This window comes from Setaria italica, chromosome II, assembly GCF_000263155.2.
Source record: "Setaria italica strain Yugu1 chromosome II, Setaria_italica_v2.0, whole genome shotgun sequence".
NCBI lineage: Eukaryota > Viridiplantae > Streptophyta > Magnoliopsida > Poales > Poaceae > Setaria > Setaria italica.
The window spans coordinates 37,933,496-37,953,300 of NC_028451.1; the positions used below are offsets into that span (position 1 = coordinate 37,933,496).

The 19,805-nt window shown below is 47.2% G+C and overlaps 6 protein-coding genes across 10 annotated transcripts; 4 read left to right on the plus strand and 2 right to left on the minus strand.

Annotated features, from left to right (window-relative positions):
- The first annotated feature begins 1,710 nt into the window (after positions 1–1,710).
- Positions 1,711–4,684, plus strand: LOC101753742 (ras-related protein RABA3). Its single transcript, XM_004957361.4, has 2 exons — positions 1,711–2,406; positions 3,979–4,684. Exons 1-2 carry the CDS (start codon positions 2,153–2,155, stop codon positions 4,454–4,456), a joined length of 732 nt encoding a protein of 243 aa, XP_004957418.1. The 5' UTR covers positions 1,711–2,152; the 3' UTR covers positions 4,457–4,684.
- A 129-nt stretch (positions 4,685–4,813) lies between these two features.
- Positions 4,814–7,675, minus strand: LOC101755345 (rhodanese-like domain-containing protein 14, chloroplastic). The gene is made up of 6 exons (XM_004957365.4): positions 7,280–7,675; positions 7,127–7,173; positions 6,751–6,843; positions 6,325–6,463; positions 6,145–6,247; positions 4,814–5,362 (listed from the first exon to the last, which is right to left on the minus strand). The coding sequence occupies exons 1-6, from the start codon at positions 7,467–7,469 to the stop codon at positions 5,245–5,247; spliced, it is 690 nt and encodes a 229-aa protein (XP_004957422.1). The 5' UTR covers positions 7,470–7,675; the 3' UTR covers positions 4,814–5,244.
- A 152-nt stretch (positions 7,676–7,827) lies between these two features.
- On the minus strand, positions 7,828–9,349 carry LOC101754942 (2-keto-3-deoxy-L-rhamnonate aldolase). Its single transcript, XM_004957364.4, has one exon. It carries the CDS (start codon positions 9,128–9,130, stop codon positions 8,072–8,074), a length of 1,059 nt encoding a protein of 352 aa, XP_004957421.1. The 5' UTR covers positions 9,131–9,349; the 3' UTR covers positions 7,828–8,071.
- A 985-nt stretch (positions 9,350–10,334) lies between these two features.
- LOC101755751 (vacuolar protein sorting-associated protein 22 homolog 1) lies at positions 10,335–13,877 on the plus strand. Of its 4 annotated transcripts, none has more exons than XM_004957367.4 (8): positions 10,335–10,589; positions 10,670–10,853; positions 10,939–11,049; positions 12,391–12,526; positions 12,639–12,793; positions 12,956–13,063; positions 13,194–13,283; positions 13,561–13,877. In XM_004957367.4, exons 2-8 carry the CDS (start codon positions 10,803–10,805, stop codon positions 13,666–13,668), a joined length of 759 nt encoding a protein of 252 aa, XP_004957424.1. In that variant the 5' UTR covers positions 10,335–10,589; positions 10,670–10,802; the 3' UTR covers positions 13,669–13,877. The 4 variants fall into 4 exon arrangements, with proteins under 4 accessions (XP_004957424.1, XP_004957423.1, XP_014660137.1 ...); XM_004957366.4 differs by having other exon boundaries at positions 10,686–10,853; XM_014804651.2 differs by having other exon boundaries at positions 10,698–10,853.
- A 256-nt stretch (positions 13,878–14,133) lies between these two features.
- LOC101756701 lies at positions 14,134–17,368 on the plus strand. Of its 2 annotated transcripts, XR_002676441.1 has the most exons (2): positions 14,134–15,344; positions 17,057–17,368. XR_002676441.1 is itself a non-coding variant. In XM_022824207.1 (1 exon), the coding sequence occupies exon 1, from the start codon at positions 14,186–14,188 to the stop codon at positions 15,284–15,286; it is 1,101 nt and encodes a 366-aa protein (XP_022679942.1). In that variant the 5' UTR covers positions 14,134–14,185; the 3' UTR covers positions 15,287–15,462. The 2 variants fall into 2 exon arrangements, 1 of the variants encoding a protein (XP_022679942.1); XM_022824207.1 differs by lacking the exon at positions 17,057–17,368 and having other exon boundaries at positions 14,134–15,462.
- A 134-nt stretch (positions 17,369–17,502) lies between these two features.
- Positions 17,503–19,399, plus strand: LOC101757117. The gene is made up of 3 exons (XM_004957370.4): positions 17,503–17,960; positions 18,656–19,016; positions 19,104–19,399. Exons 1-3 carry the CDS (start codon positions 17,586–17,588, stop codon positions 19,283–19,285), a joined length of 918 nt encoding a protein of 305 aa, XP_004957427.1. The 5' UTR covers positions 17,503–17,585; the 3' UTR covers positions 19,286–19,399.
- Positions 19,400–19,805: the final 406 nt, after the last annotated feature.

Consider the following 19,805-nt stretch of genomic DNA (forward strand, 5'->3'; position numbering starts at 1 on the left):
ACAAATTCACAAAGCGCGCGTTGCCCAGAAGCCCGTGCAATCTTTCAGCTCAGTTGCTAGGCTGGCGAGCTTATGCGTCGCCTCGCCAATGCTTGCTTGCTCTGACTCCTCTATGGTGCATGATGCGCCGGTTCTAGCACGCCTTAGTCCTTGTAAAACGACAGTAACGTTGCGCGGCCGGTCAGCCGGTGCACCGATGCCTGCAAACCAGGGGTCTGTAATAAATGGCTTCCGTTGCCCGTGTGGCTGTGCCACGCTGAGCTTTATTCACTCGTTCAAGTTGTTCCTGTGCGTGTGGCGTTGAAAGTCTGAAGCTTTTTTTCCCTCCCTCATGATGACTTGATGAGAGAGTACGTCTTCAAGCCAGGTATCACGATTGCTTAGCATGAGACGCTAGTAGCTTGGTCCGCTTATCCTGTAAGGGGGTGTTTGGATACTAGGTGCTAAACTTTAGCAGTGTCACATCGGATGTTCGGATGCTAACTAGAAGGACTAAACATGAGCTAATTATAAAACTAATTGCAGAACCCCTATGCTAATTCGCGAGACGAATCTATTAAACCTAATTAATCCATCATTAGCAAATGATTACTGTAGCACCACATTGTCAAATCATGGACTAATTAGGCTTAATAGATTCGTCTCGCGAATTAGACTCCATCTGTGTAATTAATTTTGTAATTAGTCTATGTTTAATACTCCTAATTAACATATAAAGATCCGATGTGACGGGTGCTAAACTTTAGCACGGGGTATCAAACACTCCCTAAATCCACAAGCACATCATCAGATGCCAAATTTCCATGGATGAATTGCAGCCGCCGGGGGGCGGCGTGATAACGTGATTGCGTAGCCTGCGGAGGCAACGCGACGACAGGGACCTGCGAGAGCCGAGAGCCGAGAGCCGAGAGCCCTGATCCGCGACGCGATCGCGCACCGCCACCGTGACCCTGACGCGCGCTCCGGGAACGAGCGCCGTGTCTGGACGGCTGGACCTGATTGGCCTGTTCGCTTTCTGGATGGCACAGGGCCTTGCTAGCAGGACCACCGCCCTGAACAACGGTTGGGAACTCGGATGGATCGTCGCCACGCGATCGAATCCTGCCGCGATATTTTAACGCCTGATGAAGATTCGTCAAGCTTCCGCTGTCACGGCTTCTGAGGAGCTTCTGATTTCTCTGGTCGGGGTCGGGCCGTGTGTGATGTGAAGCCTGATGAGCTGAGTCGGTCCTGGTCAATTAAAATCCTCAGCCACCGTTATCTGGATGATGCATGCCGGGTATACTGGTCCAGCAGTCTGCTGATGTTGTTCCCGTTGAACGTATGGGAGGTCAGTAGTGCTACGAATCAAAGGCGGTAGTTCAAGGCTACAGGCTGCAGGATTCCTGGCATCTCGTCAGAAGTAGCACAGTTCTGACTTCTGCTGCAGGCTTTTCTTCGTTGCCAGAGAAAGACGGACCTTACCGTGCTAAACTTTATCGTATCGGAGATATTTGATGCTAATTAGAAATATTTAGATTAAATATGAGTTAATTATGAATCTCAGGAGCTACTGAGAACCAAACGGGACCTAACAATGTTAGGAAATAGGTTTCCTCGAGCAGAAAGCAAGGTCCCCCATTTACTCGTGCTCCGCGTCGGACCGATGCCTTCCAAGCCCTGCAAGAAAGGCTAAAGGAAAAGACGGCGACCCATAGACACGACATCTCTAAAAGCCAACCCGGCCAAAAGGAAGGATGACCAAAGACAAGGCGCGCTGCGGCCGCCAGCGTAAACACGCCGCCGGATGATGGCTGCCGGCCTGCCCTTTGCGCAGCAATCCTTCTCGCCAAAAGCAGGACACGCGGGCGCGCGCGCACACAAACCAGCTGAGCTGACCAGCAGTAGAAGCAGAGCTCCACCTCAAAAGCGCCGCGCCTGCGGCAAACCGCCACGCCCCCAAGTTTCCTCTTGCATGCCGCACAAGTAACCAGAGCCTAGCTCCCTGCTGCCAAGTTCTTCTCGCCTTCCTCTTCTCGTGGTCTCGGCGCCGATCGCGCGAGGTTCACACCACGGCGAGGCTGGTTGCAGGAATCAAGAAGCGAGGCCGGCCGCCAGGGAGGTGATCGGGGATTCGGGGTGGTGAGAAGTGAAGAAGAAGGAGAAGGGGAAGATGGTGGCGCGGGGCAAGGAAGCGGAGGAGGAGGAGGCGCGGTGGGAAGGGGAGGCGGAGATCGACTACGTGTTCAAGGTGGTGGTGGTGGGGGACTCGGCGGTGGGGAAGACGCAGCTGCTGGCGCGCTTCACGCGGGACGAGTTCGCGCTCGACTCCAAGTCCACCATCGGGGTGGAGTTCCAGACGCGCACCCTCACGCTCCACCGCAAGCGCGTCAAGGCGCAGATCTGGGACACCGCCGGCCAGGAGAGGTACGTTACGTCTCGTCTCGTACGCCGGCCACATCACATGCTGCTCCGATCCGCTCCGTCGTCCGACGACGCTCCGCCGGCGTGCCTCCTGCACCGGTGCACTCTTATTCATTTAGATAGACCATATAAATATGCTGGTGCAACGCAACGGTTCAATTTTGCCATCCGTATGGCCCTTATTCGGTTGCGCAGGGGTTGGCAGAGATCGGTAATGGATGACAGTTGACAGGGAAGATGGTTCAATTCCCTACCAATCCCTCACGATCCATGATAATCCACATCGAATCGGACAAGGCCACGAGCCCACGATCCGCAAGGGATTGGCTCCTTGTCACGAGAACGGAGTAGAGTAGGTAGGCACTGTACCCGTGTGTCGTTTGGATTGCACTCTAAGGAATTTGGTTCTGGTACGTGATGTGTGCATTCGAAGCTTTAGCTTTTGTAAGGCCGTGTTTAGTTGGGGAATTTGGGAGGTGCCAAATTACTGTTACAGCACTGTAGCACACTGTAGCGTTTCGTTTGTATTTGTGAATTATTGTCCAAATATTGACTAATTAGGCTCAAAAGATTCGTCTCGCAAAGTACAACAAAACTGTGCAATTAGTTTTTAATTTCATCTACATTTAATACTCCATGCATGTACCGCAAGTTTGATGTGATGGGGAATCTTCTTTTTGCATAGTGTCAAAGTTGGGAGTTGGAAGTAACTAAACATGGCCTAACTTTTACAAGCCTTTTTTTCACTTCGTTAGGCTGTGCGTTGGACAAGTGTATGCTGCCTAACTTCAGAGTTCAGTCTAGTAGTTAGTCGTTTACTTTTGAAGAGGGGGATTCGGTAACCTATGATCCATAGATGCTTCAGGAGGTGAAGTCATGAAGATGATGACATGATGTCAGTTGTCAGCTATTTCTCTCTCTCTCTCTCTACTCTTAGAAACCGACAGCCAAAACTATTAAGAAGATGGGAATGCAACGCGTAGTCGGAGTAGTTAATCCCGACGCGATGCTTATTGATTCTAGAGGAGGAGATGATGTCTGCTACCTGCCCTATCTCTATCCGGGAATTAGGTTATTAAAAGGGAAACTGTGACAAGATAAGCACGCACATTGGTGGGCAGAGTTTACAATAATGCAAAACTTAAAGCAACTGAAAGCTATGTTTGAGGAGTCCATGTTATGCTTGCTACGGAAAAAAAATCTTCAGACCACTAGCCATTGCAATTGCATGCCGGCCACGCTGAAAGTGATTTCTCGATGGACCGCCATTTCATTTGTTAAAAAAGACTCGACAGACCATCGTGCAAAATGATCTCATGGGAATATCATAGCTTGCGTTCGAATTTGGCGTTTGCCACCTCACCATTTCTCCCAAGATTGTCCTCTGTTCAATGTCTTGTAACCAGAGCATGCTCATTTTTTTCTTTTTCGAAACATGAACGCATGGATTTTACAGGAATTCAAGTTCCAAATGTTAATACTGTATGTGAAACATAAGAAAAGAAATTCTTCACAAGTCGGCACCTGGCAATTGAAAAACCATGCTATGTTTTGAACTTTTGATCATGCGTGCAGGTACAGGGCGGTGACGAGCGCGTACTACCGCGGCGCGCTGGGCGCCATGGTGGTGTACGACGTGACCCGGCGCGCCACGTTCGAGCACGTGGCGCGGTGGGTGGAGGAGCTCCGCGCGCACGCCGACGGCTCCACCGTCGTGGCGCTCATCGGGAACAAGGCCGACATGCCCGCGGCGCGGCGGGAGGTAGCCGCCGACGAGGCCGCGCGCCTCGCCGAGGAGCAGGGGCTCTTCTTCTCCGAGGCGTCCGCGCTCACGGGGGACAACGTGGAGCGCGCCTTCCTCACGCTCCTCGAGGAGGTCTTCGCCGTCGTGTCGCGCAGGGCGCTGGAGCTCGACGAGGCCCGCCGGATGCGCGGCGAGCAGGGCGATGGCGGCGGCGGCGAGGTGCTGTCGCTCAAGGGGACCGCGGTGGACGTGGGATCCATCATGGAGACCAGCGCCATGAAGAGGACCTCGCAGTGCGCCTGCTCGTGATGGCGTTCTCAGTGCAGACGTAGGGAGTTCTTTCAATTTTTTTTTAAGAACTTCACATCAACAAATTACATATATTGTTACACCCTTGATGGTTTAGGCATGTTACCGTATAAAGTTTGTACGTATCTGATCCATCTTTCATGGATCAGCTGTTTTTGTTTCGAATTTGCAATGCAAAGAAGAGGCAGATTTATGCCATCAAACCCAGTTTTCACATCACAAGTATAATCACCGGCTTCGACATCACCGTTTCTGTTAATTCACTCCAGCCTGCGACCCTCTTAACACATCCATGGAATAACTCGATCCAGGTTCTCTACTACAGCATATAAACAGAGGTACTTCACACATGGCATCTGAAACATAAAATTTGATAGCTTAGGACCAGATCCTGTCAGCAATTACTGAGATCTTGACAGAAGGTTCAACAAACAAACTGACAAAACATGATGGAGCGACAAACAAAACCTGAAGAAAGTCTCTTTCAGCAGCCTTAATCGCCAGAAGAAAAATAGTTTAAGCTCGAGATCAAAAGAAACTACGGTTCTGCTCACTTTTTGTTGGCCAAAGCTGATAATCATCATACTGTCATACCCAAGCAACAGCATCATACTCCGACACGTTGGCAACAAAGGTGACACGAGAAACCTAAGACATCTTCATATCGGCAGGAGGAACACGAGACATCTCAACGGGAGAGATGATCTAGATCCTGTGAAGCACATCATTACAACTCGTCACAAAGCATGTGAGCAACGACATTGTAACAAGAAATGTGTCTCTCTTGCTCATTCTTCTCCTTCAACAGCTGGTAGGCCTTCCTTGAACCATGTGTAAAGCCCTCCTTCCAGATGGTACACGTTGCTGTAGCCATTCAGGACCAACAGGTATGCCGCTATCAGGGACCTGCCAAAGTCAACCACAACAGAAGATAAGCTCCAACGTTGATATATGCTTTCTCCTTTCAGAAGGAAAAGGATAGGTGGTAAAGATATGTGCCATAGACATGCTTGATCTTGCTTGAAAGTAAACTCTAACAGCTTCTGAATCTGTAGTCTAGAATAAGCTGTACATAGTACTTTTCTTTCGTTCAGGATTAAGTTACCAAACAACTAAGGGCTTGTCTGAGAAGGTAGGATTGCTCTAAGACTTTTTGGATTTAGTTCAGATTTGAAGTAAATATTAAGAATTTGGATCCTAATCCAATAAATATAAACATGTGAAGAAATTGTGGCTTAACCATGTAGTCACTGAAAATTCAAATGCCAATAACCCAGCAGTTGAAACTGCCATGTAGTGAACTACCATCTAATTAGATCCTATGAAGCCAACACCCTACTGCACTTGCCCTCATGTGCAAAGTGGTAGAGCTTGTAAAAGTGTGTATATCACCTTAAGCTTATCAGATATGTTCACTGCTATCAAATGCAATGCAAAGTATTGATTTTTGAACCATTTTTACCATGCATTTATAGAGGAAATAATGTTGTAAGCACCTATCTAAAAATAACATTTTCCAGTAGTTTCTTAATTCCATTGTGTAACTCAACTAGTCATGGTTGCACTTGCACCTGTCTCTCAGAGAACCATCAGTTTTATTGAGAGGATATACAGATATTGAGAATGATGGATCACACATGTTAATGAACTTGTCAATCTTTCGGTGCTAAGTGCACAACATAACATACCGAGATTGCTTCCCGTCAGGGAAATTTTGTGTTGGCTTCAGTGTCCCACCTGTAGAACATGCCACAATTATCTTGGCATCTTTCCCAACCTTCTCATCAACGCCTGTACAAAGATAACATATACGCTGATTACTGTATCATTTATGAGTAATCAAAGAGCAGCAGCAGTTGCTGCCATACTTTGTATAAACTCAGGGTTCTCTTCTGTTCCAGCAAATATGCCAAAGAATGCAAATGCTGCACGCCTTGCAATATCCCATGCTGTCCATTCCTTTATTAATCTGTATATTTGTACATTGATGGCACCAGGTGGATGAGCCTGCATACGAATGAAATCCATAAAATTTATACAATTGCCACAAAAGAATCAATCTTGGAGTAATAAAACCCATGACATGAAGCAACAGATAATATACAGCAAGAAATGTCATGTTAGGAGAAAATACATATTCAATTAGAATTGTCCAGCATGTGATCTCTAATACGCTATACGCATCAAGGATACTAAGGTGGTGGATTATGAATTAAGAAATGGCACAAAATAGAAATTACTTGGTAAACCTGAGACTAAACTTGTGGCGTGAAAAATAGAGAGTAACAAGATACCTCTTTGAACTCTGCTTCTGGTCTGACATCAAGAATTACAAATTTGTTCTCCTTTTGAAGGCGCAGTGCTTCCTTCACATCAACACCGCGTACCTGCAAAAATAGACAATCTGGTATAAATGAAAAATGCTAAGCACAGTAACCTCACTATGAGCGAACAGTGAATTAATCAATGAATTAACAGAACTAATGTAGATATGTTCCTATAAATTAAAAGGCAGGCCTATTTCACATAGAATGCATAATTTTTCAACCTTCGCACATGTAGTTCAATGTTCAAACCCTCCTCATCGCAGAACCAAAGGTTAAAAGTATTTCATAACAAACTTCCAAAAATGTTTACAAAGAAAATGCATGGAATAGTGCTCCAAGTTACCCGCTTTTGTGCAAGGAGTTGCCTCTTAATTTTCCAATCCTCTTCAGCTGCAAGGAAAAACAATCAAGGAATGGAGTGGAGTAACATCTGAATAAACTAACAGTTGCATAGTTGCATAGCAACTAAAACAACAAAAGAGCACAATTACAGTACCAGGAGTCTTCGCAGGCTTAGTGGCAGCACAACTTATATGTAACGAGCTCACAGCATGCTTCCGAGGGAGTTTCACAGCCTCTATGGGACGCCAGGAATGGCCAGATGCAAGGTCTGACCCGGATGATATCCTCGATGAGCAAGCAAGGCTGCTGTTCACTACAGAGCTAGCTGCGAGCATTGTGATCATGAGAGAGAGGGCAAAAACTTATGAGGACTCGAGGGAATTAGAAGATAGCTTAGCTTCTCATAAGGACTGCACCCTGTTAGTCTGTTACTGGAAGGAGATATTTTTTTGGAAGAAGAAGTGTCCAAAAGGACCCAGTGGTTTTGGATTGGATGTAGCTGCATATCTGAACTTGTGGTGGAGGTTGAGCAAGTGCTGAGATTGTCAATCTGGATTTTGGACGTGTAGCTTGCCCTGACCCCACCACACCAACAACCTCGAAAATACTTACCTCTTGTGTTTCTCATCCCATGATATGATTTCAAACGCAAAAAGATCCACCTTTCTCTGCATGTGAACAAAAAAATGAAAAAAAAAGAGAAAGGAAACAGCATTTCTGCTGAATTCAGCTCTTTATTGGTAGCCACTAGTTCCGAGTTGCCCAAACAGACTTTTCACCTGAAAATCAAATCCATAACTAAACAAAGAGTACAGCAAAATCCAGAGATCCCAAGGCTCCTTAAGATCGCTTAGACCCTCACAATTCAGAACGGAAACAATATCATCAGACAGAAACACCATAACCAGTTTCCTGCCACGATTAGCTCAGCTTTGTTCTGCTCTGCTCACTCACTCCAGTACCCGTCATTTTCTTTCTCTTCTTTCTCCCCCTCCTCGTCATCACCCTCCTCACCGATCTCCATCACTGCCTCCCGGAACCGCTTGACATCATCCAATGCTGCCTTCCGGAACATCGCAATGTCCACGGCGCCTGCCACCATATGGTAACCCCTCAGCTTGAGCTGCTCCGGTGGGTCATTCTGCATCGCAAACCCGCCCAAGTAAGCAGCATTCCCGTCCAAAGCCGCCGCCACCTTCTTCTTCCTGGCCTCCAGAACCTTCTTCTCGGCCTCCCTTAGCGTCGCCCGCACCTTCCTGTTCCCGGGGTCCCAAAGATACCCCATGCTGGCTGACAGGTCGAGCGGGCCCATCTGCACGACGTCCACGCCGTCTACGGCGGCGATGGCGTCGATCTCCGCGATACCGGCGGCGGTCTCGACCTGGCACATGATGAGCGTGTCGTCCTCGCAGCGGGAGAGGTAGGAATCGTCAAGGCCATAGGCGGAGGCGCGGACGATGGGGTGCGCGGCGCCGCGGACGCCGCGCGGCGGGTAGCGGCAGTGGGAGACCGCCTCGACGGCGGCGGCGGGGGACTCGACGGCCGGGAGCATGAGGCCCGCGGGGCCGAGGTCGAGCGCCTTCTTGGCCCAGACAGCGCTGGCCTCCGGGAGGCGGAGCACCGCGGGGGTCCGCGCGGCGTCGAGCGCGCGTAGGCAGGCGAGGGCCTCGGGGATCCCGCCGGGCCCGTGCTCCATGTCGACGACGACGTAGTCGTAGCCGGCGAGGGCGGCGAGCTCGGCGAGGGTGGGCGAGAAGGAGAGGAGGAAGAGGCCATAGAGGGTGTCGCCGGCGGCGAGGCGGGACTTGAGGGAGGGCGCGGGGGAGAGGAGGTCGGATGCCGCCGCGGAGATCGCGGGGGCAAGGCGCCTGCGGCGGGGCAGCGGGGTGGCGCTGGCGCCCGAGCGGGAGGGAAGACGCGAGGGGTTTGGATGGGTTCTGGGTTTGGGATGGGTTCTGGGTTTGGGCGCGAGGAGGAGGTGGGAGAGGGAGGTGGCGGCGGCCATGGCGAGCGAAGCCGGCCGGCGGTGGTGGAGCTTGGTGGGTGGTTTGGTTCGGCGTTTGGGGATCTGCTATACTGCCGATGCCGAGTGGCGAGGTCGGCGTCCGCGTGGGAGTGTGACTGTGCGAGTGGCGTGTCACGTGCTGCGGCTGCGGTGCGTTTGCTGGCGGCCTTTGGCCGTGCCGTTGTGGCGTTTGCCGTTTAGCATTTTTCTTGATGTAGGGCATGATGACATGTTGTACTCGCAAATCGATGCTAAAATTTTGGTTTGCGTAAGTTTTGACTTTTAAATTGCATTGGTCGAAGTGCTATGGAATGGAACTCAAGTTTTAGACAAACGTACCAAATTTTCACATGACAAGCTTCGGCAGCTTTGATACTAAACCAAACAGTTCAAACGATACTCCAGGCCATTATGGGGAGCGAAATCTCATGCAATATAGCTACTAGAATAATGCCAGCAGTTTTTGCGAGACACCGGTGCATATTTTTTGGGACCTACTAGAACCTCAATCTTATGAAAAAAACCATTTTTAATGGTTAGGTTAAGGTAAAATTTTCGAGGGGCACTTTGCTTACCTTAGAGAAGCCTGCCGAGAATTTCGTTGGGTCAACCTCATTAAAATCTGGGATCATCAATATTAGAGAACAGTGCAAAACCGTATATTTTCACTAAGAACCTGATTGATCGGATTCCAACTTTTACCAAGCCAAACCATGGCAAGCTAAAATTAAAGCCATGCAAAAATCAAGACTTACCAAAATTGGGGTAAGAAATTTGGTTCTGTTTTTTATTCACTTGCTTTATTGCTAAAATATAGCAACTAATATTTTTCTCCCTACAAGCTTCAAAACTTTCTAGTAACTTGTCATGATTTTGACTAGGCGTGTCAATCTTTTATGAACCAAGTGACGGTCAAATTTTTTAGACGTGCCTTGATTTTGGTTGGGCAAACATCAGCACCGACTAAACAGACTCTAAGTTTATACAAAATTATTGGAGTCAGCTGACCATGACAAAGGGCCTAGCTCCGCATGATAACTTCAGAGGATCTTCTTCTTCTTCTTTTTTTTTTTGAGAAACTTTAGAGGATCCTTCATTTCATGGTAACATTCGAAGGAGGATTGATTCTTCGTGCGTTGAAATTTACCGTAATGGGCGCGTCTTCTGGCCCGGCCCAGTGCGGCAAACGCCGCGCACACACAGGTCAGCCAACCAACTGCTGCGCCTGTGCGGCTCGTCTCTACCTACGGCCCGAACCAAAGCTGAAAGTCCATACCAAAACGGCGACGAGCACGACAACGCCGCCGGTCCCTCATCCTCTGACGGATCCTCCACCAGCCGGCCGCCGCCCGTCGCAACGCTGCCCCTCGGCCAACCGCCGCCGCTCCCTCTGTCTGCTGGAGCTGAGTGGAAATCCAATCCGGTTATCCGGACGCGTTTTTGATTTATCTGTTGTGTGGTAAGTGATCGTAACTCCCTCGAATCTGGATTGCTGAAAGAATCCCGATTTCTGTTCAGCTTGGTTTTACACTAATATAGGTTCGATTTCGATTAGGTTCTTCTTTAGTTCGCAGGATCAATCTTCCCAAGTTTCGGGTCCAATCTGATTTCCGAAAGGTTTTGGGGGCTCAGCTGAACTCTCTTGCCCCACGGTGGTTCAGCGCCGAAGAGCATGAGGAGGCGGCCGGGGATCGCGGGCTTGCAGAATGCGGCGGCTACTCGCGTATGTGCACTTCTTTTTGCTGGTTAGTTTAAGGACTTGGGCCCTAGTTTGCAATTTGAGATGAATGTGTTCCTGGAACTTTTAGGACCAATTCCGTCTGGTCGGGGAGAATGTGGCCAAGGTCAGGACGGATGTCATGAAGGAGCAGCTGGCAACATTCCGGTCTCAGCTGGAGGAATTCGCTCGCAAGCATAAGGTGATTTGCTGTGTACTTCAAACTGTTGGATGCAACCCTGGCTTGATTACTATGGTCAACTGTGGAAGATCTGCAGACATATGTTGCCTGTGCTTCTATTTGCAACCTGTTCAGTTCTTTCAACAAAAAATAGAATGGTTATTTTCAGCAGACATGAAAGTATAGTAGTTAGCAAAACCTCTACTATCGAGAGCTTTAGACAATATGGGCATGTTTGGTTTGACGCTAATACCAGCCGCGCCAGTAGTTGGCAAGCCCAGCCAATTGGGGTGCTTGTCTGGTTTGGCGCCGATGATTTGGCTAGCCCGCGCAGCCAGGCCCAAGCACTGCCCCTGCTAGTTCATTTTTGCACCTGCGCATGGGCGAGTCAGGGGCAGTGAAATCTCTTGCCAAATCATTGGCGCGCCGTGGTTGGCAGGTCGAGGATGGGCGAGAACCAAACATACCCTACACATCTATGATTTGGATTAATGCTTCCTGTCAAACTTTGGAAGTACGGGCTGAATTGGCTTATAAGTATGTAGCCCAGCATATATCCAAAACCAATCAATGGTCACAGTAACTGGGAAAGGAAGAAAACAGAATATGGAATATGCTACTGCAAATATGTTTGTAGTTTTCTTTATTTTATTTTATGGATAACTCTGAAATAGTAATAATGCACTTGATAATCTTCTAATCTCGAGCAAAGGTGGAAGAATAAACTCAGACATTAGAAATTTTCCTCTGATGTGGCCTTATAAAATCATTGTCACTGCAATTTTGGTTCAGTAGTCTGTTGCCTTTTTTATTCATTTTATGGTGGCATTGTGCTTTACACCAAGTAATCAGGTGATAAGTAATGACACCCTTGGGGAAACCAAGTAAAATCTTGTCTTAGTTATTTTCCTGAATTTATTAGAGCTTAGAATTTCTTACAGCGGCAGCCAACCAACACCAATCCGATTTGCTGGCTTTTCCAGCTTCTACAGGAAAACACAAAACTGCTTAAGACTGACATAACCAGAAACAAACTCAGTCCAGAAGTTTAACAGGAAAACTACACCTAAACAGCAGCAGTCACACCCCAAAGAAACAGCAGAAAAGGCGAAAGGTATAGCTTTGACTCGGTTTGTCTCATCAGTTAAGCTGCAAAGATGTCCATTTACATCATTTGGTGTTTAACATGCTTTGATGAAACTTACTGCTTTCTTGTGATAGAATTTGATTTGATTTGCCTCATAGCATCTAATGCTATTGAGGTGATATTCCCATGCGCAACAACAGATTGCAATAAATTTGAAATGTTAAAGCATACTCCTATTCTCTCTGGTAATGTTATATAATATTATGCTAGTGCAGAGTGATATCCGTAAAAATCCGATATTTAGGCAGCAGTTCCATGAGATGTGTGCAAAAGTTGGAGTAGATCCGCTGGCATCTAATAAAGGAGTTTGGGCAGAACTTCTAGGGATTGGTGACTTCTACTATGAGATTGGTTGGTATACTCACTTTAAGCTTTCTTGTGGGTTCTTCTGGTCTTGCAAGTAAAACTTGATATTGCTATCTTCTATACTCTGCTTATTACCCATGTTTTTTTTTTCTGGCAGGAGTTCAGATAGTAGACATATGCATTGCAACCAGATCACATAATGGTGGTCTGATTGACTTGCTAGATCTCCGCAAACTGCTCTGTCAGAAGAGAAAAGCTACTCTTGAATCTTTGTCTGAAGATGACTGTTTACGTGCTATAAGTAAGCTAAAAGTAAGACTTGTAAGCTTGAGTGATCCTTTTATGATTTATATTTTGTAAGTTTGGAATTGGATGCACATTGTTTCTACGTACAAGTTTGCACTTTTAAGAAAAAGGAAGTCAATACTCGGTAAGAGTTTTAGCTCATCTGGTCCTCCCTTTGTGATTTTACAGGTCCTTGGTAGTGGCTTTGAAGTAATTTCGGTTGGGAGGAGAAAGCTGGTCCGATCTGTTCCTACTGAATTAAATAAAGATCACAGTGGGATACTTGGGCTAGCACAGGTTCGTGCTTTCAATATTGTAATATTTAATGCCACATTACTAGAAGCTTTTAAATTACTAATATGCTAGTACTGCATTCGAAAATGCAACATTCCTCTGGTTATAGCATCACTGGCAATTTGACATGCAGGCTGAAGGCTATGTCACAGTAGAACAAGTTGAAAAGGAATTCTCATGGTCCGCTGGTCGTGCCATTGATGCCCTTGAAACTTTACTTAAGGTAATACTTGCTTCCTGAATTTTTCCTCTCAGTAGCATTTAACGTGGATTTTTTTCATGTACCAAATTGTAGCTTAAATGCATGCTGTTGCCATATCAATAAATTCTTGCATAATCAATCTTGCAATTTGTTGGTGCCATCCATTTAAATATTTAATTGCATTAACACATGCCTATGGACAATGCTTGGGAGCAGTTTTAAATCAAACATGAAATTCCTTGGTCTCTACATGACTCTGTTTTGCTGATTTTAAACCTGGAACTGTTACTACTGTCAGGAGGGACTTGCTATGATCGACGATGGCCACAGGGACGGCAAGCGCAGATATTGGTTCCCATGCGTCACTGTCAGCTCCGACACAACTGGCAGCGAAACCAAGTCATAACCTGTACTATGTCAATTTTTGCAAACACGCCGTTTTGTATTCTTTTCCCTGTATCCATTTCGCTGTGAGAAGTGGAACAATCAGATGTATCTGTGTGTAAGGATAGAATAGCATCCCACTTCTGAATATGAAAGGTGTGAACACCCCACTTCTGAATATGCTCCAGTTTTTTTTTTATGCAATACATTCAGAGTCCAGAATTCCAGATAGTTCTGGCCTTTAGGATGTTGCAGTCTGTTTGTGGCTTTATTCTTTGGGTGCCCAATATTTACAGTTCTCACATTTAAATGGCTGGCTTCTACGAGGAAGGGCATTAGGCAAGGCCCATTGGCCATGCTGTGTACCATGCAATAGCCCATGGGCCGTCAATTATTTGATGCTGATTCGAGCGGACCGTTGACTAATCTTTGCCATTGCCGCCTTGGCTAAAGGCGGTTTTTGGCTGTTGGCGGTTTTTTTCGCTTATAAAGAACCACAGAAAAGAAAAAGGAAAAAAGAACCAGAGAAGGCGAGAGAAATGGCGACGGAGAAGCGCGGGCGTCGACACTCGCCGCCGCCCGCCACGCCCGGCGCCTCTCCCACTTCCTCCTCGAATCCCGAACCCACGCGCTCGCCTTCCCCTCCGCCCGACGTCGTCCCTGACATCGCCTCCCGCCTGACCTCCCTCGAGGACTTCTTCGCGCTGCGCGCCTCCTGCCGGGCCTACCGCGCCCTCCTCCCGCCGTCCCGCGGGGTCCTCGCCTCCCAGTCCCCGCTCCTCCTAGTCGCGCTGTTCCCCTCCTTCACCGAGGCGCTCTTCCACCTCTCGCTCCGCCGCCTCCACCGCTTCCGCCTCCCCTGGGGCCACCACCTGTCCCTCTCCCGCCGCACCCTCCTCTACGCGCACGGCTACCTCGTCACGGTCACCTACCAGTACCCCGCGAGGCTCCTGCTCCTCCACCTCTTCTCCGGGGAGCAGATCCGCCTCCCCAAGGTCCCCGCGCCGTTCAGCCGCTTCATCCTTTCCGACGACCTCGCCGCCGTCCTCTTTATGCCCGGCAGTTCCACCGTCCAGCACTGCCACCTGGGTGACACGCTCTGGAGCGTGGCCTGCACCGATGCGCCCATCGTGATCGACGATATGCTCTTCGTCCATGGCACCCTCTACGCTCTGGTAAATGGCCTCCGCCTTGCCATAGTCGAGCTGTTGGATAATTCGCTGGAGCTGTCGTTTCTTGGAGGGGAGCTGGATGACGATAGCATTCCAGCGGTAGGGAAAATCAGGCTTGGAGAGTGCGGGGGCGAGGTGTTGCTCATCAGTGAGGATCCTAAGGAGATGATGGTCTACCATGTTTACCGTTGGGTGTCTGAGGAGGGAAACTGGGCTTCAGTCACAAGCTTGGGCAGGAGGACATTGTTTCTTGATTATGATGGATTTGCATCCTGTCTTGGTCCTGATTACCCAGGAATTCGAGGGGATTGCTTATATGCAGCTGGGCGACGCTTGGGTGAATGGCACGAGTACTCCTTGGCTGATGGAACTTGCGATGTTCGATATGCTGATTATCCAGGCGCACCGCCGCTGAATAACAGGTCACCTGCCAGACCACCAATCTGGGTCTTTCCCAGCTTGTGCTGATGCTGTCTGCGAATTGTTTCTGAGCATGTAAAATATCCGAGACTGACATGGAATCATGGTATGCTTGGTTTTATGATTGGTTTCTGAGTTCGCTGTTGCTTCCATTTCTGTTAACTCTGCTGCTGTAGCAATGAGTATTGAAAATTATATTACCAGTTATTTGTTATGCTGATTGAGATAGAGAGTGCACTCGTTGAATTTGACCATAAAAATAGATAATGTTGGATCCTGCCCATAAATAAATGGATGATTTATCCATGCGTTATGCACCTTTTGAGACCTTGGTTGAGCTAATGTTGCTTCTTTCTTGGTATATGTGTATCACCATGACACTGCAAGTCTGCAACAAATAATAAGTTTGCCACTGTGTACAAAATTATAAATTTAGTTTTTCATTGCCTGATTTGATAGTACTGGTGATCTGACATGTTCACCACTGGTCAACATGTCTTCAACCATCAAGCCATTCATAACTTTCCTCATTGGTATCATGGTATGCCAAACCAATTTCGGACTACTAATGTCTTATATGTTGGGTTATATTTCACAAGTTCAACCACTTGGTTAGATCATGATGTTATCGCACCTGGTTTTGGTAGGAATGGATAGTTCAGCAGGTGCTCTGATAAAAAGATCAAAAGAACGATGGGCCTAATGTGCTAACCATTTTTTTTCCCCAGGAATATGTAGTTCAGCAGAATTTGGCAGTGTAACCATATCACTCTAAAGGTTCCAGGCTACCACCAAAATAATTGTCTTACTGTGAAGGAACAAAACATAGCTGAACCAAACCTGGGGGAAGAGCAGAATATTTTATTTCAGTACCTGATATTCATTGCATAAACCTATTTGCTCAATCATTTATATGGACCTGTTATTTACCTTTAGACTTGGCACCTATGATTATTAGACAGTCCTGACTAAACAAATGTCATTGGCACGCTGAAATTGACAGCAATTTATTAGTATTGGACCTGCACCAGTCTTTCTCATTTCAAATATGTTAGAATTTCCATTTTCCAGTTCGCGAAAAAGATACCTGGAGTGTCAATTGTGAGCAATGTTACAGATCAAAACCATAGAGGCTCCAAAGACATAGTTTATTGATACATCAAAAATCATATGCCGTTAAAGAAACATGGAAGCACTATTTTAATCAGGAAGGCCAGAGACCAGAGTAAAAGGTTACACAATTTTCTGAGTGTGTGGTTAAAAGTCTTTTCCAATTTTTTCCACACAATAAGAGAGCTGCTTGCATATTCGATTCTGTATTCCTCATTTGCTGAAATTTTAAGAATCTAGAAATTTGCATGTTGCAGTTGATATTTAGAAGTCAGTATTAGCTTACAGAAAATCTGTCATGACTACTTTTTGATTTTTGCATTACACTAGCTAGTAGGCAGTCCCTTCCTTGTTGATTTCTTATAAGCGTGAATAATTCTGTAGCCCCAGATTCTGCAGTAGCTGCTGTTATTCAGACTTCCTGTCTTTTTCCTTGGAATGGTCCTGACCTGCACATAGGCGCGAGCATGGCATATTATCTGGCTTGTGTTGTATGTAGTATACAAAAACTGAAACTCAGTGCACTTCATCTCTATTTCCTTGCCACGTGAAGAAATTTGAGAGTTTTGAACTGCTTGCCATTCTTGGATCGATTTACTCATTTGGAGCCTGCTTAAAAATACTCAAATCAGCGTAATTTTTGTTGCAAAGCTGCTCAACCTGTATAAGTCATGCGCTTAATCCCTTGCTTGAATCATTCACTTCCAGGCGTTTCATCTTAACATGCTGGGGATACAGATGGGTCGATGAGTGCCAACCCCGCTAATGTCTCAATGTCTTTTTTCTGGAGCCCTTGTGTTGATTATGGTTTGTTCAGAAACTTCAGATGCGCAACTGATTCCTTGCTAGAAGAAGTTCCTCCTGCTGTGTTGTGCAATGCAACACTTCTTGTGCGATGCCACTGATTCTTTGCTAAAAGAAGTTTCTCCTGTTGCGTAGTGCAACACTATTTGTATTATGTCATTCTGCTTGTCAAATATATTGCCTTGTTAAGCTGAGTTCTGAGGTATATGTGTCCGATTATTTCCATCCGTGCACGGGCTATGCGACTGTGTAGTTCTGTATGTTTGCTGCCTTTCATCGCGCTGGGACTGGGAGACCAGTGTGGGGTCCACGTGCAGCGAGTCAAACTCCACTAGCCGCCAGCCGCGAGCTCCTCACCGTCCTCTTCCAATCCAAACCACCCGAGCAAAGCGGCCGCCGCTAGCGCACACACGCACGCAGGCAGCAGGCGGCAATGCAACGCGCCGCGGTCCTACGCCCGCTCGTCGGGTCCCCTCTCCTCCCCGCGAGACCCCTCGCCGCGCGGCGCCGCTGCCGCTTCCGTGGAGGCGTTCGCGTGAGGTCCGCAACCGGGGAGGGCGGGAGCGGCCCCGGAGGCGGAGTCGGCGAGGGCGACGGAGCCGCGGCGTCGTGGCTGAGCTCGGCGGTGGGGGAGAAGGTGGACGAACTGCTGCGGCGCGAGGAGAACCGGGCCCTGCTCGAGGGCGTCCAGGACGCCGAGCGCCGCGTGGAGCGCGCCCGCGCCGCGCTCGCCGACATCGAGCGCCAGGAGGCCGCCGCGCGCCTCGCCCGCGAGGAGGTCCGCCGACTTGAGAAGCGGCGCGACGAGGTATGCTGCTATCCGCGTCCGCCGAGACGCCCTTGCTGGCTCTAGCCTGCTCGATGCTTTGCCTGTTCAGCTGTTCGACGTTTTGCCTGCTCAGCGAACGATCCCATGCCGTGATGGTTGCTCATGATGAGCGCAGTAGGGCAACCTGGTCTGTCCTGTATGCACTCGCGTCCAGCCTCCCATACTGCTGCACAGACCCCACGGTGAAGACGTAGCATGCACGGGCACCATGTTGTTCTGGTGTGATGCGATGTTACTAAGCTAGTGTGGCCCTTAGATGTTTGGCGAATGCTGCTCTGGTTATATGCACCCATCCCAAAGAGATGATTATACTGCTTTCTGCTGAACTGTCCAATCCTTCTTGAGTCCAAGTGTTCAACATGACCGAACATTTCTATGGATATTCACAAATTGGAATTTACATCGTCCAGTCTTTTAAATTAATATAAAATGATGCCTTACCCTATCTATTGAGCAAACATATAGTACCGGCAGCATTTGCCTTGTGGTCCCATTACATTGAAGGCAGAATGATTATTGGTTGTGATGTCAACTTCGTATGAATTATGATAACAAAGTTCTACAATTACAGAAATCTTCCTTACATGCTGGGAAAGACATTAAAAATTTGTTGCTTGATGCTTGGCCTCTTTCTTTTTGATAATGTGCTTACAATGCTGCATTGCATAAAAAAGATTGCAGAGTCCCAGCGGGAATTGCTCCAAGCAAGAGAAATGATTGATGAAGCTGAGCGTTCTTTGTCTTCTAGTCTTGAGGAAGGAAGCTTTGGAGATGTGTCAAGTGGTGATATTGATGAAGATAGCGAGAGACTAGAATCTGTAAAAGCTGCTGCAGTTTCCTCTATAGTTGGTGTTCTGGCTAGTTTGCCCGTATCTTTCTATGAAGTTCAAGATCTGCCACAACTATTTCTTCGGTCATCAGTTATTTTCATAAGTTGCGCTTTGTTTGGAGTCACATTCCGGTATGCTGTTAGAAGAGATCTAGACAATATCCAACTAAAAACAGGGGCTCCTGCAGCATTTGCTTTTGTTAGAGGTATAAACTGGCAACATGGTTTCTGAAAGCTTTTCTTGACATATTCCTGAGGATGTTCATTAATTTACTGAACTAAACTGTTTGCAGGCCTTGCTCTGCTGGAATCTGGTAGAACCCTCGAGCTGAGCACTGATACCTTAATATCAGTTGTTATTGATGGTGCAGTTAGTGTGGTTGAGAACATTTTCATATTTCTTCCTGCTGCTGTTGCACTGGACTACTGTTTTAAGATGAGATTTTTGAGTCCCTTTCCTAGAAGAAAACAATAGCTTCTGTGAAGAATGTCTGAATATGTATGATCGACAAGAATATTGATTACTCTGATGGTCATATGTAATACAAATGACTTCTTAGATTCGTTGAGCAAATATTTTCCCAGTGCACTCAAAGTTTCATCAAGTCCACCAATTAATATTTTTAATTAATCTTCTTCCTAAGATCTTATGGAACGTAGGTAACTCATAAGTCATAACTTTGTTGTGAACATGAATTTTGCTTCCTTTTTGAGCGTCCTGCTCTTTATAATGACTAGCATAGATGGATGTATGGTGGAATGCCTCTTTATAATACTTATTTCACATGTTTTTGATAGCAGTTCTAGATGAAATTCTGTATATCCTTGTTTGTCCTTCATCAAGTCCTCATCCTGGTGTAAAACAGAATTCCTTACACCCCGGGATCATCTACTGTCTCTATGTTCTGATGTGGTCACTTAGAAGAAGCATTGGAAGATATCTATGTTCACTATATGTTTTATCGGCCATCTACATTAACTAATTCTTGCTGTAC

What these genes read in the sequence shown, in the direction of transcription:
- LOC101753742 (XM_004957361.4), top strand. Translation starts at nt 2,153, where the DNA reads ATGGTGGCGCGGGGCAAGGAAGCGGAGGAGGAGGAGGCGCGGTGGGAA. An exon ending in GACACCGCCGGCCAGGAGAG is followed by an intron (nt 2,407 to 3,978) that starts GTACGTTACGTC and finishes TCATGCGTGCAG; the next exon opens with GTACAGGGCGGTGACGAGCG.
- LOC101755345 (XM_004957365.4), bottom strand. Translation starts at nt 7,469, where the DNA reads ATGATCACAATGCTCGCAGCTAGCTCTGTAGTGAACAGCAGCCTTGCT. An exon ending in TAAGCCTGCGAAGACTCCTG is followed by an intron (nt 7,174 to 7,279) that starts GTACTGTAATTG and finishes TTTTCCTTGCAG; the next exon opens with CTGAAGAGGATTGGAAAATT. An exon ending in CAGAAGCAGAGTTCAAAGAG is followed by an intron (nt 6,464 to 6,750) that starts GTATCTTGTTAC and finishes ATTCGTATGCAG; the next exon opens with GCTCATCCACCTGGTGCCAT.
- LOC101754942 (XM_004957364.4), bottom strand. Translation starts at nt 9,130, where the DNA reads ATGGCCGCCGCCACCTCCCTCTCCCACCTCCTCCTCGCGCCCAAACCC.
- LOC101755751 (XM_004957367.4), top strand. Translation starts at nt 10,803, where the DNA reads ATGAGGAGGCGGCCGGGGATCGCGGGCTTGCAGAATGCGGCGGCTACT. An exon ending in AATTCGCTCGCAAGCATAAG is followed by an intron (nt 11,050 to 12,390) that starts GTGATTTGCTGT and finishes ATGCTAGTGCAG; the next exon opens with AGTGATATCCGTAAAAATCC. An exon ending in TGACTTCTACTATGAGATTG is followed by an intron (nt 12,527 to 12,638) that starts GTTGGTATACTC and finishes TTTTTCTGGCAG; the next exon opens with GAGTTCAGATAGTAGACATA.
- LOC101756701 (XM_022824207.1), top strand. Translation starts at nt 14,186, where the DNA reads ATGGCGACGGAGAAGCGCGGGCGTCGACACTCGCCGCCGCCCGCCACG.
- LOC101757117 (XM_004957370.4), top strand. Translation starts at nt 17,586, where the DNA reads ATGCAACGCGCCGCGGTCCTACGCCCGCTCGTCGGGTCCCCTCTCCTC. An exon ending in TTGAGAAGCGGCGCGACGAG is followed by an intron (nt 17,961 to 18,655) that starts GTATGCTGCTAT and finishes TGCATAAAAAAG; the next exon opens with ATTGCAGAGTCCCAGCGGGA. An exon ending in AGCATTTGCTTTTGTTAGAG is followed by an intron (nt 19,017 to 19,103) that starts GTATAAACTGGC and finishes AACTGTTTGCAG; the next exon opens with GCCTTGCTCTGCTGGAATCT.